This window comes from Leuciscus leuciscus (genome assembly GCF_965113295.1).
Source record: "Leuciscus leuciscus genome assembly, chromosome: 25".
NCBI classification, from domain to species: Eukaryota; Metazoa; Chordata; class Actinopteri; order Cypriniformes; family Leuciscidae; genus Leuciscus; species Leuciscus leuciscus.
In genome coordinates, this window is record NC_138724.1 from 31,251,595 (window position 1) to 31,270,334 (window position 18,740).

At 40.6% G+C, this 18,740-nt stretch overlaps 1 protein-coding gene across 2 annotated transcripts; it reads right to left on the reverse strand.

The window, feature by feature from the left end:
• Window positions 1-1,284: 1,284 nt before the first annotated feature.
• On the reverse strand, window positions 1,285-18,085 carry LOC309491184 (uncharacterized protein). Of its 2 annotated transcripts, none has more exons than XM_082160605.1 (3): window positions 17,984-18,085; window positions 2,057-3,181; window positions 1,285-1,412 (listed from the first exon to the last, which is right to left on the reverse strand). In XM_082160605.1, the coding sequence occupies exons 2-3, from the start codon at window positions 2,727-2,729 to the stop codon at window positions 1,396-1,398; spliced, it is 690 nt and encodes a 229-aa protein (XP_082016731.1). In that variant the 5' UTR covers window positions 2,730-3,181; window positions 17,984-18,085; the 3' UTR covers window positions 1,285-1,395. The 2 variants fall into 2 exon arrangements, with proteins under 2 accessions (XP_082016731.1, XP_082016732.1); XM_082160606.1 differs by lacking the exon at window positions 17,984-18,085 and adding an exon at window positions 11,871-11,902.
• Window positions 18,086-18,740: the final 655 nt, after the last annotated feature.

Consider the following 18,740-nt stretch of genomic DNA (forward strand, 5'->3'; position numbering starts at 1 on the left):
ACAGAGGTATGTGAACAACGTCTTTGTATGTGTCCTTTCTATTTGTAAAGCTGACAACATATGCTCTCCACTTCTGTTGGCATCTCACAACACTTGCTACAAGAACACCACCAATTTTGAAGAGATCTCTGTCTCTCTGAGGCTTGAAGACGTGCTGCTGCAGCGGATGCTTCCTCCATCGCTCTGAGTTCTTGATCTGTGTAGCAGCTATTCTGGTTCAAATAAATATGGTTGTGAAAAAAATTCAACGTTGTCTGTTGATATATCGAAATTGTCTTCCATTGCGATTTCCTGTATATCTAAATAGGTTTAGATCTTCACAGTGAAAGGTAACACTTCCGAAATCTCTGTGTAAACAATGAGTGACGTACAGGCGCGAGAGATCACTTCCGGCGCTTGCGCAGACCGAAGCGCCCGCGCCCTCAGATCACTTGGACGTGGCTGTGGTTACAAGAGGTAAAAACAATATAAATACTGTTCGTTTTCTCACACAAACCGCTCATTTCGTGTCTTAGGCCATCAATGTGTACTTATGATGGGGAATTGTTTAATTTGGACGACGGGGAATTGTTTTAATTTGGACTCTGTGCTTGTGTTTTGAGACAGTGACCATAGACCTGCATTATATGACTGACAGACAAGAACGGTTTGACCTAAAAATATCAAAATTGAAACTACTGCGGAAACAAAGACACCTACATCTTGGATGCCCTTGAGGTAAGCTAAAACATATCAAAAATTAATTTCAAAGTGAACTATCCCTTTAAGTTTATCAAGTGAGGAGAATACTTCTTTGTGCACAAAAATAACAACTTTATTCAACTCTTCATGTTCTTCTGTGTGGGCCTCTGAGTGAGTTCACGTAGTGTAACAGCGCAGCGCGTCTGGGTTGTACGTCAGAATGTAGGCTCACTATTGGCCAGCATCACACGCATCACACACATGACCAGCGCCGGCCAATAGTGAGCCTACGTTCACGGACTTTCAAGCCATTCACACTTTTTCCAGCTCTTCACATCTCTAAATATTATTGTTATTTTTAATGTGATGACCAAAAACATGTGTCACAAAGCAGGTTGAAGCAGGGAAGGATGCAGGATCTAGTAACTTAACTTTATTTTCAAAGAACATTAAAGAAACCAAACACTCTAGACAAGAAACAGAACAGCCTAGCATATAGCAGCGACGACAGACAAGAAACAGAACAGCCTAGCATATAGCAGCGACAACCGAGAAGAACAGAACAGCCTATAGCGACGACAGAAAAGAAACAACAGCCTAGCATATAGCAGTGATGACAGACAAGAAACAGAACAACCTATAGCGACGACAGACAAGAAACAGAACAGCCTAGCATCTTCAGTCCAAGAGCTGCTCAGTTCAGCATCGTTCTGTTCACTGGAGGAGATGGCCTGAAAAATAAGTCAGTAGAAAAATATGTCAGTGAAAGTAACTGTGCAGAACTGAAGAAACTGATCAGAGATTGTGGAAACTGATTCCTGGTTCAGAGAATGGGAGTTAGTGTTTTAGCAATTCAGAAAAACTGTAAACACAAATCCAAAATTTCAACTAAACTCACAAAACTTTGATGCTTCTCAAAATCAAACAATGCTTTCAGATCATACACACACGAGTCAATAAAATAAGCACTACAGATCATCCATTAGACACTACATCAAAAAATGGAGAAAACAGCATCCAGAACATTACAGAAAATAATAATATTGTATGCAGTAAACACTTTTTGCAATTACATAAAAAGCCTAGTAATTGCAACTGATAAGGTGAACATATTGTATTCTGTATGCACTGCAAGTATAGTATTTTACTGAATATTGAATATTAGGCCTATTGAATGTCTATATATTCAGCACTTGTCACAAATCTCTTAGCATTTTTAAATCTTACCTTAAAACTATTTTTTTAGGGTAGCTTGTAATTGAATATTTGCATAAATCTTTCATTGTCCACATTTGATTATTGCAACGGCTGATTTAGAAATGTATGTGCGGTGTATTATTAAAGTTAAATAAAGTAGAGACTATTATTAACAAACCGGGAATGCTTTTGCTGTGGATCCTCTCATGTGTTTTCAGAGTTGATGACTGATTGAATCTCTTGCCACAGTGTGGACACTTGTAAGGTTTCTCTCCAGTGTGGATCCTCTCATGTGTTTTCAGAGTTGATGACTGATTGAAAATCTTGTCACAGTGTGGACACTTGTAAGGGTTTTCTCCAGTGTGAATCCTCTCATGTGTTTTCAGATGTTCTGATCGACTGAATCTCTGGTCACAGTGTGAACACTTGTAAGGTTTCTCTCCAGTGTGGATCCTCTCATGTGTTTTCAGAGTTGATGACTGATATTTGAATCTCTTGTCACAGTGTGAACACTTGTAAGGTTTTTCTCCAGTGTGGATCCTCTCATGTGTTTTCAGAGTTGATGACTGATTGAAAATCTTGTCACAGTGTGAACACTTGTAAGGGTTTTCTCCAGTGTGAATCCTCTCATGTGTTTTCAGATGTTCTGATCGACTGAATCTCTGGTCACAGTGTGGACACTTGTAAGGGTTTTCTCCAGTGTGAATCCTCTCATGTGTTTTCAGATGTTCTGATCGACTGAATCTCTGGTCACAGTGTGAACACTTGTAAGGTTTTTCTCCAGTGTGAATTCTCTGGTGCACTTTTAAACCGTTCGCTGAAATGAAAGTCTTCTCACACTCAAAGCACATGTACTCTCTTACACCAGTGTGTATTTTCTGATGTCCATGTCAATTTTGCCTCAGTGAAAAACTCTTTCCACACACAGAACATGAATGCGGCTTCTCCTTTGTATGAACTCTCAGGTGTTTCTTCAGGTCTGATGCACGAAGAAATGTTTTGCTGCATTGATTACATGAGAACGGCTTCTCTCCGGTGTGGATCATCATGTGATTCTCAAGACTTTGTTTGGTTGTTAAACTGTTTCCACACTGATCACATGTGAACGGCTTCTCTCCGGTGTGGATCATCATGTGACGCTCAAGATTTTGTTTGGTTGTTAAACTGTTTCCACACTGAGTGCAGGTGAAAGATTTCTTGGCTTTTTTCTTTAAAAATATATTTTTAGTCTTTGAGCGTTTGACATGATGTTCCTCCTCCACTTCACTCAGTTCTTCTCTCTCCTCGCTCTCTTCCATCTGGTCTGACATGAAAGAAAAAAATATTAAATTTAATTATCAGTACATCAAAATAATTCAAAGAGAGAAATATAAAGTGAAAGGACATGAGAGTGAGCCCTGATGTAATAGTAGAAAGTAGACAACTGTTATAAAATATTATGATAATTTGTTGCCTTTTTATAAATTGATTATATGTCCCTGAAACTTTCCATGAATGAGGTAAATTTATCTTCCAATTATTATTTTTAAAACATTATAGGCACAAATCCCATGTTTTTTTTAGCAAGACCTGTTAAATATATTTGATCAATGACACAATTATCTAACATGATATTAACATTAAAATATACAATACTGCCATATTTTGACACCAACTTTGAGATTTATATTTATTTTGCTAAAAACGTTATAATTATTAATGGCCGTTCACACTAGACTTTTCCTTGCACTGACTTCCATTCATGCGCATGTGAATGTGGGACACTAGAAACACAAGCTCAAGTGAATTACCCTGTGAGAAATAACACACACGTTTAGTATTCAAGTGGAGTGGATTGTTTATTTTTTATATTTGAATTATTATTATTTGTTATATGTTAAATGTATGTTTGTAAAAAAGCTGCGGCAGAGTCAGAGGTGGGTAGTAACAAAGTACATTTACTTCATTAAATTTACTTGAGTAGATTTAAATGTGGGTATTTTACTTTAACTCGAGTACTGTCACGGTTTATGGGTTCACTGACTCGCCCTTGCTATGTTGTGTGTGTGTTTGTGTGTGGTGGGTGTGGCTCATTATCGCTGCTGATGAGCGGATCAGCGGCAGCTTAGTCTTATGATTGGCGTCCTATTTATTGTCTGTTATTTCGTCCTGTCCTTGTCAGATCGTTGTGGTTCACCTGAGGCTTTCTCTGTGCTTGCAGTTCCTGAGACTTCCCTGCTTCTTGCCTTTTTCATCTCCTGTGTTCCTGAGGATTATCTGTTGCAACCTGGACTATCTGCCTATTGCGTCCCTGCGTTACCGAGCTCAGCATCATTCTCTGCCCACGTCGACTGACCAGCATCTTTTTATCTATTTTCCTCCATTTACAATAAACATCTCTGTTTCACTGGCAAGTGGATCTTTTGCCTTCATTTACAGAACCTGACATAACGATCTGACCACGATGGATTCAGCGAGTGCACCCGAACTACAGGAATTTCTCGCAAACAACAGTGTGACGAAGAGTTAGTCGCTACTGGTCGGGCTATACAGGCTCTGAGCTCACCTCTCATCTTCAACAACTGAGACTGCCCACTGCGCCACCCCCTCCGCCCGTTCCCCACAATCCACCCAACATCAACCAGCACGAGCCGCGCATTCCAACGCCTGAGAGGTATTCCGGTGAGCCAAACCTCTGCAGAACCTTTTTGACTAAGTGTACCATCTTCTTTTCTCTCCAGCCTGTAACCTTCGCTTCTGAGCAGTCCAAAGTGGCGTTGGTGATGAATCTTTTCTCCGGACGGGCGGCTCTGTGGGGAACTGCGGTGTGGGAGAACCAACATCCCTGCTGTTCCTCGTTCCATGCACTCAGAGAGGAGATGAGAGGAGTGTTCGACCGTGCGGTAACCATCTCTGATTTCTCCATCGAATTCCGGACTCAGGCGGCCGAGTGCAAAGGAAACGAGGAGGCGCAGTGGGACATGTTCCTGGATGGGTTGGCTGACCGTGTTCAATATGAAATATATACTTTGGAGCTACGTAGGACTCTGGACGGACTTATTGAGCTGGCATTGCGCGTGGATGCACGTTTGCAGCAAAGAGAGAGTCACTCACAGTATTCCAGTTCCAGAGGTGAGAACACGGTCAGCCCACTGTTCGATCCTGAACCCATGCAGGTAGGTCGAGTTCGGCTTTCCCGGGAGGAGAGAGAATGTCGGAGAGCGAGTGGACTCTACTGCGGCAAGGCCGGACATTTCATTGCTTCATGTCCGTTAAAAGATCAAGCCCGATAGTAGGACGGAGATTACTGTCGGGTGGGCTAACCATGAATAAATCCTCTACCACTCTCCTCCCGGTAAGACTGCAATGGGCAGATCGTTCTCATGATTGCCAGGCACTCATAGACTCTGGCGCTGAGGGGAACCTCATGGACCACTCCTTGGCTCGACAGCTTCAGGTCCCCATCACAGCTTTGGAACATGTCATTTCTGTCAAGGCCTTAAACGGACAAGAACTCCCTGGTATTACACACTCCACTGGTCTACTTACCCTTATCACTTCTGGGAATCACACTGAAAACACCACCTTCCTGCTCACTGAGTCACCTTTAGCTCCCATCGTTCTGGGTCATCCGTGGCTGGTGAAGCACGAACCCAGAATTGGATGGGGTCTGAACTCGGTCTCTGCATGGAGTGAACATTGTTATGCCTCATGTCTTTTGTCTGCTTGTTCGTCTGTCTCTCGTTCTGTGTTGCAGGAGGAACCAGTGAACCTGTCAAACGTGCCACAGGAGTATCTCGACTTGAAGGAAGTGTTCAGTAAGTCCCGGGCTGCTTCTCTTCCTCCGCATCGTCCCGACGACTGTGCCATAGATTTACTGCCAGGTACGTCTCCACCTAAGGGCAAGTTATATTCGCTTACTGTTCTTGAAAGGGAGGTCATGGAGAAATATATTTCTGATTCTTTGGCAACCGGGATTATTCGCCCTTCATCTCCAGCGGGCGCAGGGTTCTTTTCCGTGGGTAAGAAGGATGGCTTGCTGCAACCATGCATTGATTACAGGGGGCTGAATGACATCACGGCAAAGAATACCTATCCTTTGCCGCTGATGTCTTCAGCCTTCGAGTGGTTGCAGGGAGCGTCTCTTTTCACGAAACTGGACTTGCGCAACGCTTATCATTTGGTCCGCATAAGAAGGGGGGATGAGTAGAAAACAGCGTTTAATACCCCCAGGAGACACTTTGAATATTTGGTTATGCCTTTTGGCCTGTCAAACTCCCTCGCCGTTTTCCAAGCACTCATCAATGACGTGTTGAGAAATATGGTTGACCAGTTCATATATGTCTACCTGGATGACATATTGATATTTTTTTCTTCTCTCCAGGAACACGTTCAACACTTCAGACGGGTGCTCCAGAGGATGCTCAAGAATGAGCTTTTTGTCAAGGCGGAGAAGTGCACGTTCCATGCAGTCAGTTCCGTTTTTGGGGTATATCGTCTCGTCTCGGGAGTAGGCATGGATCCTGACAAGTTTAAGGCTGTGGTAGATTGGCCAATTCCAGATTCCCGAAAGGCCCTGCAGAGGTTCCTGGGATTCGCCAATTTTTACCGACGTTTTATTTGTAATTTCAGCCAACTAGCTGCTCCTCTGACCGCCTTGGCCTCCACCAGAACGGCGTTCAGGTGGTCTATTATTCCATGGTCTATAATTGGAATTATTATTATTATTATTATTTGTCTAATGCTGCTGAGGCAGCATTTACCAACCTCAAGAGCCACTTCGTTTCAGCTCCCATTCTCGTAGCCCCTGATCCTTCACGTCAGTTTGTGGTGGAGGTCGACGCGTCAGAGGTGGGGGTAGGTGCAGTTCTTTCACAGCGGTCTCCTGCGGACGACAAGATGCACTCTTGCGCATTCTTTTCTCATCGCGTATCGACTGCCGAACATAATTACGATAGTGGTAACAGAGAATTGTTGGCAGTCAAGTTAGCATTGGAGGAATGGCGCCACTGGTTAGAGGGAGCGTGGGAACCCTTTATCGTCTGGACCGATCATAAGAACCTTGAGTACATCAGGTCAGCCAAATGACTGAACTCCAGGCAGGCTCGGTGGGCACTTTTTTTCGGTCGTTTTGACTTTTCGCTTTTGTACCGTCCAGGTTCCAAGAACATCAAACCTGACGCGTTGTCTCATATTTTTGATCGCTCCGAGCACCCGTCTACTCCCGATTGCATTCTACCTGAGAGACTTATTGTCTCTACACTCACATGGGAGGTCACTTTGACTGTAGTAGACAGCTTCTCTAAGGCGGCACATTTTATTCCCTTACCCAAATTACCTTCAGCTAAGGAGACAGCAGTTACTGTCGTAGATCACATCTTTCGCATTCATGGCCTCCCGACAGACATGGTTTCCGACAGAAGGCCCCAATTTATCTCCAGATTTTGGAAAGAGTTTTGTCGGTTACTGGGGGCGAGTGTAAGTCTGTCGTCTGGGTTCCATCCCCAGACTAACGGTCAGGCTGAGCGAGCCAACCAAGATTTAGAAAGAGTTTTGCGATGTCTGGTGTCTCAGAATCCTTCCTCCTGGAGTCAACAAATCTCTTAGGTTGAGTACGCACATAACTCGTTACCAGTTTCGTCTACGAGCCTCTCTCCGTTTGAGTGTAGTCTAGGATACCAGCCACCTACTTTTCCTAGTCTGGAATCCGAAGTCGCAGTCTTGTACTTGCCTCACAGACATGTCTACTTTTAAACAGAACAATTCAACACGAAATAACTGCTCTCTGCTTGTAATCCGTATGAAATGTGCATTTTTCTCTGGCGCGTTCACTACTGCGAAGATCGCGAGTCAGCATTGTCAACTTCATCTTTGTAGCCGACACTGACAAAGAAAACACTTGTTTATTAATAAACAATTAAAATATCTCCTTTCTATATTTGACATATTCATAATTATTACTTTTGCCGGTTCTTTGTGACAGCTTTTAGGTGCTTTATTGGCATACGCGTCACCACCGCATCACCGCACACCCACTCCACAAGAATAGGCCTGTTTATTAAAGGGTCATGAAAACCTAAACCAAATTTTCTGAGATTTTAAGTGGTATGTGTGTTGAACACCATTGAAGACAATGTTAGCATCTGTTAGATTTAATAGTCGGGGGAAAATGGTTAAATTTTAGTTTTTTTCCGCTATTTTCATCTTCCGGGTTTAAACTCTTCATCGTGTCCACGTCACACTATAGTACTTTGACTCATCGGTGTCTCATAATTATTCATGTAACTGAATTTTCTTATCCAATGACAGACATGTCAAACTGTGATAGCGCGTAGTAGATGAGAGAGGCAATGATGTGACGCGCGTTTGTTTTCGTGGTGCAAAAGTTCCAGTGCATCTTTCCCCGCGATGCTGTCAGGGCTGGACTCTGGCTGCGGGCGGTTGGTTGGCCGGCCATCAACCACGGACAAATCTAAACTATGTGTGTGTAGCAACCATTCAACTGGAGAATGGTGGACTTCGGCCTTGTACAGCAATGCAGGTTGCGTCTTGCGAGTGATGCGGTCCCAATGACTTTTCTATCGCTTCAGAGGTGTGTGTGTGTGTCTAAAATGTAACCCTGACCGTTTTACTTGCCTTTTGTTAAATTATCACTCGCAATAAAAATTTTGATATTTCGATAATACCTCAATTGTATGGAACGTATGCTTAGTTTGTGCAAATTTCTATGTCACTGTCCATCTTTATTATGTGGGTTCAGGGGGCGCGTAGATCTAGGCTATGTACGGAACGTTTTTTTAAGCGGAAAATTTATTATTTTCAAATATATGCATTTATAGTGTGTATATAAACTAGTGCTGTCAGTTAAACGTGTTATTAACGGCGTTAACGCAAACCCATTTTAACGGCGTAAATTGTTTTATCGTGAGATTAACGTTCCTTTCGGCCTAGCAAACTTTGTAGTTTCACATGCTGTTGCAACCATAGATATCATATAATAAAGGCTAGATGTCTCGTGCGCGCTGCTGGCCAATGGAGGTCGACGTCCACACACTGCGGCCATCTTACCACAGGGTGCTCGCACACTCGTAACATGGTGCATGTACTTTTAAATAACCATAACTTGCTAAATTTTCTACCGATTTTCAAACGGTTTGGTTTGTTATAAACGTCAGAGATGTAGTTATGATACTGCATACATATGAATAATTATAACAATGGACTTCCATATGAAAGAATTATAGCCACTTTAATAACGTTTGTAAGAAACCAAACCGTTTGTAAATCCGTCATGCTGATCACTCACCTTAATGCACAGCTTCCCTGTGGTAAGATGGCCGCCGGTGATGCCGGAAGTGACTCCGCCTTAAGACATCTAGCCTTTATATGGATTTCTATGGTTGCAACAACTAGTAACATTAGAAAAACTACAACAGCACACCGGATCTAGCTTGACCGGAAACAAAACAACAGGCACGCAGCACACACTTGTTTGGGCTTGCGAGCCGGCCAAAGAGTAGTAGGCTGGTCACACACCGGACAAGAAGAGCAGCGCTGCTTCTTTAAAATTCGAACACATTATTCTCTATCAGTGTACACACACCGGCGGTGCCATTCGATGGTATCGTTTTTTTCAGGAGATATTCTCAATTCATTCAGTTAACGGACGCTCTGAGGTAAAGTGTTCAGACTGCAGACTTAGCAACGATTGTATTTAATTGTACAGTACAATCATAACATAGTACAGACATTATCTTAATTCCATGATGTCCTTAAACATAACAATATTGCTGGCCATAAACTGAGAAAGTGCGCGTCCGGTGTGCGATACCTCAAGTTGTTCTAGATGGCGAGCGCGAGACGCCGAAATGGATGCCAATAAGATTCTGAATGGAAAGTTTACTTTTAAAAAGTTGCCAAATGGTTCCATTGACAAGACCAAAGTGATATGTGTGATTTGTCGTTGTGAACTGAGCGATCATCGCAGCACGTCCAGTCTGAAACACCACTTGACGCGAATGCAAATTCTCTGATGCGATAATTTGCTCCGAGTGTGAATGTTAGTGTGAAATTGAACACTACAGTATATGCCAATGTTGTTTAAAAAAAAAAAAACATTTGCACAAAGGAAGCCGATCCACTTTTCCATGTTGATCAGAGCATTAAAATGAGAAAAAAATAATGGGACAAAAAGAAATCAAGGGACATTTAGAATAGATACAAATGTGCGATTAACTGCGAGTTAACTATGATATTAATGTGATTAATCGCGATTAAATATTTTAATCGTTTGACAGCACTAATATAAACAAATATATATTTTATAATGACATAATTATACATATTCACCTTATTCTGCGCCCGTTCTATTTCCCATGAATCATAGCGGTTTCAACTGACTAATCGGTTTTCTACTTCCGGTTGAAGTGTTTGTTTACATAGAACGTTAGTACTAGCGTAAAGGCTACGGTGATCGTTTGTAGTTATTAAAAGTAGTAGATAGGGCTGTAGTACTCGAGTCCGGTCTTGGACTCGAGACCGTTTTTCTATGGTCTCGGACTTGTCTCGGACTCGGACTTGTCCCGGTCTCGGCCACTGGTCTTGCCAAATATGGCTTTTGGTCTCGACCGAGTCCAGGTGTCTTTATTATGTTCCCAGTAAGCACACATACGTCGCCGCGATATTAAAACAAAATATTATTGGAGGGAAAGTGAAACACTGGCCACCTAATAACTTACATTATTGGGATGGGCATTCCGGCTCTTTTTCGTGAGCCGGTGTTCCGACGATTTGTGCTGCCTTGTCGAAAAATGCTACCGTAGTGCGAATCGATCACAGAGAATGTCATTCATTCTCTATTGTTTCCATAATGGTGTAAATCTCACAATATTATGACATCGTTATTTCATTTAAAACAGGGAAAGTGTATGGGGTGCATATTTTGATATTTTAAATGAACTAGCAATTATCACATTTGATATAACAAGTAAAAATTACATTATTGTATATTATATGAAATACAATTATAATAAAATTCTAAGTTATGACTACTGTTTTTATTTTTAAACCGATGTGAAAAGTAAACATTTCGGCTCGTTTGACTCAGCTCACTGAAAAGAGCCGGTTCTTTTGACTCACAAACGGCTCTTTAAAAAATAAATCTTTAAATAAATTCACTGAAAGTCCACCGCTAGTGCAACGTGAATATTCACATTTTTAATTGTCCATAACAACCCGAAAACTTGCCTGCTTGCCTTGCACATCTAATTAATGGGCAAAGTTTTCCGACTTTTTTTCTTATGCTTCAGTTAACGCAGCTAACCACTCTAAATGTTTACTTTATTGAATGTATCTGATACGGAACCGGACATGGGCATTATCTCCTTATCTTATGCTCGAAACACTCAAGTTTCTAAAAAGTTTGAAATCTTCTTTGAATTGTTAAAAGAACCAACAACAGCACATGAGGAGCTTGAACTCATTCTCTCGCTGCTAGTACAGGTCAAGCGCTACGAACCGGAAGTAGGCAAACCGGAGTCGTCGTTATGGCAGCGCGCATTGTTTAGAGCAGAATAAGGTGGATACATGTACATTTATGCAAAATCGTCTTGAAAACGAACGCCTTTGCCTGCCTTAGGCCGTGTGTCCACCAAACCGCTTTTAGCTGAAAACGCTAGGCGCTCTGCTGAAAACGCCTAGCTATGGGCGCTTGAGAGCATTTTGGCAGAGCAGCATTTTTATTTTCCCAGTTGAGACGCTTGTTATGATACGGAATATCCGTGAAAGTGTTACTAGTATCTCATTGTTTCAATATAAAAATGTCGATAGATTATAAAGTATTTGCTCTGGCTCTAGTTTGAAATTATTTTGTTCTGTTATTATGCTTGTTGTTGTCATTGGTTGACGCTACAAGCAGAATGTGGCGATTGGTCGGTGTGGTATTAGTCCCGCCCCTCCTCCACTGTGATTGGAAGGCTGGGTAAAAAGTGACAGTGATGAGCGCTGCGTTTTACCCAAAGCTGAACATTCTTCAACTCTCGGCGACCTGTAAAAAACACTCAGTTTAGTTGGGTGGGTACTAGCCCAAGCAACATTACAGTAATTGATATATGGGTACAACATTGAGTAATACAACATAACTGCAACTTTTTTGTTAATCAAGTGCCGGATTTTTCCTAATATACCGACCACCGACCACTTATAATGTTAAAAAAATATATATACCGACCACCGACCACTTATAATGTTAAAAAAAAAAAAAATAAAATACAAAATACACTTTGGCTATTTTTGTACTTATGGCACTAATATGAGGTTTCCAGGATAAAGAGTCATCTAATATAACGCAGAGGAAACGAGCAGATCTAACATTGTTAATGGAGAGATTATCAATTTGAATTTTCATTGAAGATTTAAATGTGTCAGACTTAATACCGAACAATATATAACTTGTTTTTTTATGTTGAGTGACAATTTGTTGGACTTGAACCAAGTAGATAACTTGTCAAGTTCTTCATTAACTACTTTTATTAAAATGTCAGGGTTTTTATGGGAAAAAATACACTTGTATCGTCTGCAAAAAATTTTTTGGAAAGTTTATCTGAGACATTAGGGAGGTTGTTAACATACAAGGGACCCAAGATGGAACCCTGTGGTAAGCTGCACTGAAGGGGAGGAGATTCTGTCCCATTATAGTTGACAGTTTGATACCGGTCTGAAAGATAGCTGGTGAACCAGAGTAGTGACTTGTTTCGTATACCATAATGTGAACGTTTTTTTAACAGAATGAAATGGTCAACGGTATCAAATGCCTTTGAAAGATCCAGAAAAATACCTATAGTGTTTTCTTTTCTATTTCTTTTCTTTTGCTTTGTAAGTGCCATGTAAGTGGAATGTTGTTTCCTAAAACCATACTGGTGTACATATAAAATATAATTTTTGTCCAGATTGTCCAAGTTTTTCAAGAACTTTGGACAGGACTGGTAACACAGAAATTGGTCTATAATTGTTAAAAATAGCATGGTCATCTTTATAAACTGGTGTAATTTTTGCTATTTTCAACTCTACAGGCACAATTCCTTGGTCTAGGGAAAGATTAAAAATATAAAGTAATGGTTTAATAATATTAGGGTAAATTGCTTTTAATATTTTACTGTCAATCATATCATGTCCTGGTGAACAGTCTTTTAAATTGATAATTATATCTCTGATCTCACCCTCGGTAACAGATGTAAAGTTAAACTTTTTACTCTTACTCAAGTAACTATTAAGATTTTTACATTTATTTTTACTTTGAGTTAATATTTCTATAACTACTTGTACTTTTACTTGAGTACAGTTTTTGGATACTCTTCCCAGCTCTGCGAAGAGTGTGACGTCATATCACGACCATTTAGTGCGGCGCGATGGACGCGATTTCACCTCGAATTGAGCGTCTGGAGCAAGTGATTTTATTTCACGAATTTATTTTAGCGAATTCGCGTCTGACGCCCTTGTTGAAAAATCTGAACTTTGGTGTCTGTTCAAGCCGCGTTAACCAATCAGGAGCCTGCTTGCTGCTGTCACGTGGTGAAGTGACCAGTGTCCTGGAGGGTGATCCTCGCCAATTGGTCGCATGTTTATCTAAATCTGATGAAGCGCTCGAATGTTTCTAACAAGAATGTTCTTCATGAATGAATGAAGAATAAACACCAACCTTTCTTTGTTCTCTTTGTTCTTGAAGTGGGGGGAGCTTCACTGATGATGTGATTACAGTGGGAGGAGCTTCACTGATGATGTGATTACAGTGGGAGGAGCTTCACTGATGATGTGTTCCAGTGTGGGAGGAGCTGATCTGCCAAAATCAAACATTTCAATTACTGAGTTTGTTTTTATAATAAATGACACTTTAAGCATTTATGTCTGTCTGTCTATCTGTCTATCTATTCATCGTACAGTATCTGATGCCAATTCATTAATTATTTTTATTGCTAATCCTAACATTATTCTGCTTCTTCATTAAAATACAAGCATCTAGAAATAAAGAAAATAATATAAATAATTCTTCCAAATATAAATAATTATATTTGATTTTTATTCAAATTATTATAATATACTCATAACATTTAATACTTTTTTCATGATTCTTATTTAAAGAACAGCATCTTAAAATAGAAATATTTTGTACCAATATATAGGCCTACCGTTCAAAAGTTTGTGGTCAATAAATTTCTTTCTTTCTTTCTTTTTTAAAGAAATTCATAATTATATTCAGCAAGGATGTGCCAAACTGATTAAAAGAAAAGTGACAGTAAAGACTTGTGACAAGTGACTTGAAATACTACTTGATTGGTCGGTGAACTATACATAACAAACAGGCTTCAATGAATTATGTAATATTTTAAAATATGTGAAATGTCGACACACTACCTTTTATTGTTGAAAAAAAAGTTTAAAAATTGCCGTCGAGCCATTTAGGCCTAACGCACTGAAAGACCCATATCTGGCTCGAGCATCGGTTCCGAGCAGACTGTGGACTACCATACGTTTACACCAGTGCATTTTCATTTTAAAACTCATAACACACACACACACACACTAATCCGGAGTGACTCTTCAGTCAAGTCCGAAGCAAGACAGTCACACGCAGTGACGTAACCCATAGCAACGCGTTATGGCAACGACACCTCAGACTGACAGAAACGTAAAAATAAACGTTAGGCAACTTAATTTGGTACACATTGCCATGTTAATTATAATCAAATGCATTTTGTTTTATTAAAGTGAAGGGGCACCCAAAGGTGATAAATACCGTGAACTTCTCTCCACACCTCAGAAGAGACTCGACGCTGAAACTCACTGACTGAAGAGGCGCGAGCGAGCCGTGACGTCATCGGCCTTTTATTTATTTTATTATTATTATTATTTGTATTCTTTTTTTTTTTTTTTTTTTTCATTACTTGTTAATTTGTCTAAAGGTGTCATGTATAATTAACATGACAATGTGTACAAAATTAAGTTGCCTAACATTTTTCTGTCAGTCTGAGGTGTCGTTGCCATAACGCGTTGCTATGGGTTACGTCACTTGCGTGTGACTGTCTTGATTCGGACTTGACTGAAGAGTCACTCCGGATTAGTGTGTGTGTGTGTGTGTTATGAGTTTTAAAATGAAAATGCACTGGTGTAAACGTACGTATTCCACAGTCTGCTCGGAACCGATGCTCGAGTCAGATATGGGTCTTTCAGTGCGTTAGGCCTAAATGGCTCGACAGCAATTTTTGTACTTTTTTTTTTCAACAATAAAAGGTAGTGTCGACATATCACATATTTTAAAATATTACATAATTCATTGAAGCCTGTTTGTTATGTATAGTACACCGACCAATCAAGTACGTATTTCAAGTCACTTGTCACAAGTCTTTACTGTCACTTTTTTTAAAATAAATTTGGCACACCCTTGCTGAATATAATTATTAATTTCTTTAAAAAAAAAAAAAAAAAAAGAAAGAAAGAAATTTACTGACCCCAAACTTTTGAACGGTATATATTGGTACAAAATATTTATATTTTAAGATGCTATTCTTTAACTAAGAGTCCTGAAAAAAGTATTAAATGTTATGAGAATATTATAATAATTTGAATAATAATCAAATATAAATATTTATATTTGGAATAATTATTTATATTATTTTCTTTATTTCTAGATGCTTGTATTTTAATGAAGAAGCAGAATAATGTTAGGATTAGCAATAAAAATAATTAATGAATTGGCATCAGTTACTGTACGATGAATAGACAGACATAAATGCTTAGAAGTGTCATTTATTATAAAAACAAACTCAGTAATTGAAATTTTTGGAATGACGCACATTGGAATGCACAATCATTGAAGCTCCTCCCACTGTAATCCATCATCAGTGAAGCTCCTCCCACTGTAATCACATCATCAGTGAAGCTCCTCCCACTGTAATCACATCATCAGTGAAGCTCCTCCCACTTCAAGAACAAAGAGAACAAAGAAAGGTTGGTGTTTATTCTTCATTCATTATGAAGCTGAAGAACATTCGTGTTAGAAACATTCGAGCGCTTCATCAGATTTAGATAAACAGTTAAACAATGAAATGCAGGGCTCCAGACTGCGACCATTTTTCCTGCCGGTGCGACCAAATACTTATTTAGGTGCCGCTGGCGCGACCACATCTTTGCCGAGCAGCGAATCCAAACAAAATGAAAACGGAACGAAAATGTGCTACTCATTTATGCTTCATGGACCGTTTACTAGTTCGGACCAATAATAGACAGCGCAGCGCCCCGAACTTGCCAGTCGTGGGCTGATCTCGATCACGCGATACAGTCACTAGGAGATCCAGACTCTGGAGATCCAGTGAAGAAATCCACTGAATTCGCCCCAGAATTGATAAATCCATTGAGAGCAGAAGAGCGGCGTAGGGGTAATCGTCACCGTACTTGGGTCCACCAGAGCCTCCGGAGGCGAACCCAGTTTGGTGAGTTTCACCACTTGCTCCAGGAGCTGCGCCTGGATGACGGCCCCTTTCAGCGGTACTTCCGCCTGTCCTGCGATCAGTTTGATGACCTGTTGTCCCGCATCGGAACGAGGATCACCCTCCAGGACACTGGTCACTTCACCACGTGATTGGTTAACGTCAGACACGAATTCGCTAAAATAAATTTGTGAAATAAAATCACTTGCGCCAGACGCTCAATTCGAAGCGAAATCGCGTCCATCGTGCCGCACTAAATGCGTCTAACGCGCCGCAGGACCTCCAGACGCACGTCAATGTGTCTTTGCATTGCCTTAACATGGAAATCACTCACTCCAGACGCTCAATTTGCATTCAGTGTGAACGCAGCATAAGAAATGCTCTGTTTCTGAAAGGAGGAAAATCATGTCAGAAGTAACAGGGTTGAGTAAAACATGTAGGACACAGTTAAAGCTAATAAAATGTGTTAATTTAAAACTAGTTAAAGCCACGGCCACTCTTCACTTTGAGCATGTGAAGTTTCTACAGACACTGCAATGGCCGTGATATGACATCACACTCTGTGCAGAGCTGGGAAGAGTATCCAAAAACTGTACTCAAGTAAAAGTACAAGTACTTATAGAAATATTAACTCAAAGTAAAAATCTTAATAGTTACTTGAGTAAGAGTAAAAAGTATACTATGAAAAAACTACTCAAGTAGCTAGTTACTAGTTACTTCGGATCATATATAGGCCTATGTTCCTATACATACAACTACTGTATGTTCCAGCAGTTGTGTTCACTAGGGGTGTAACAATACATCAATATAACGTCTAATGATACGATGCATCGATGCCACACGTAAAATATCGATATAAGGCAGCTTTATTTTGACACTCTCCACATTCTCACGTAACATCACATTTTCGTTTACTCACCAATACTGTCTGTCGGTGTGTCTTTATAACGTTAATCTCCTCAGCTGAAATGGACACCTGACCAGACTGACTGAACCCTAAACACGTTTTGTCACAAAAGCCGGAATTGTCCATTGTCAAGGCATCGCGAGTTCATGTTTTACAGCAGAAACAGACAAGCAGTCGCACCCGTTTTAGCCACTCAGCGCGCAGTATTCAGGTCAGATGTCACTTCGAAAAGACGCGCTAGCTAAGAGGAGTTTCGTCAAAGCTGACTAAAAGGGATCGAGGATGGAGAATTTCAACGAACTTGATGAACCCGTGATATCATCTGTAGGGCGTAAAAGGAAACCTTGCTAAAGCAGCACGTTTAGTGGTAAGGGAAAAGCTCTCTGTATTGCGTGAACGTTAACAGGCGCGTCGTTAGACATGAAGCCCCGGATGTTTTTTTTATAGCCCCGGATCTCAAAAAATTTAATTTATTGACAATTATTATTAGGCAAAGTGGCAAGCAGCACGAGTCCACGAGCCGTGAGAGCAGGGCGTGGACAGTAGCGCGAGTGTTAATGAGTCACCTGAATTCAAGTTCAAGCACCGGTTTCAAGTTTCTCACGGATGAACTTCGGGGGTGAGCGCGCCGCACCGGTTTAAAAAAAATAACGCAGTCAGCACCGCCGCACAGTCTTCAGTCACACCAGATGTTGTCAGGCTATATGTCAGTAAAACTCAGAAAAACTAACTTACTTACGTCGTGCCAGCCGTTTGCTCGCGGCGTGCACTCTTCAATCACGCAAATGCGGCGCGCCCTGTATCACGCAAAATAAACTAGCATGTAACGTCTTCTTCTTCTTCTTCTTCTTTCCAATTTTACGGCGGTTGGCATCCAGCTTTTTGGTGCATTACCGCCCCCCTCTGCTCCGGAATATGGATCAGATAATAGATTTTATAATACAACTTTGTCCCTTCTCTTTCCTACACTTACATAACACTTATTCCCCTCAAATAAACACTCACACACAAAACACACTTTAATTATCAATTAAATCCTATTGAAAAGTCCCGCCTCCCTTAAAAATAACATCAATATTCTACTCTGAGTCCCATTTACTGCGCTTAATAACCCTTTTAATGTAATCTCCTGCACCCCAATCTGCCTCAACTTATTCTTCATTACCTGCCTCTGCATTTCATATCTCTTACAACTCATAATTATATGCTCCACTGACTCCTCTTCTCGACAACCCTCACACAACCCTGTCTGGTGCTTCCCTATCAACTTTAGTGTTTTATTCAGTGAACAGTGTCCCAACCTCAACCTCGTCATCACAGCCTCTTCTTTCCTATTCCCACTTCCCACCCTATCCCCTTTAACATTTCTCTGAATTTGGTATAAATGCCTCCCTTTCTCCTCTCTATCCCACTTCTCTTGCCATCTTTTATTTATTTTCTCCCAAATTATGCTTTTAACCTCTGCTTTACTAACATTAACCTGTACTTCTACATTC

What these genes read in the sequence shown, in the direction of transcription:
- LOC309491184 (XM_082160605.1), bottom strand. Translation starts at nt 2,729, where the DNA reads ATGTGCTTTGAGTGTGAGAAGACTTTCATTTCAGCGAACGGTTTAAAA.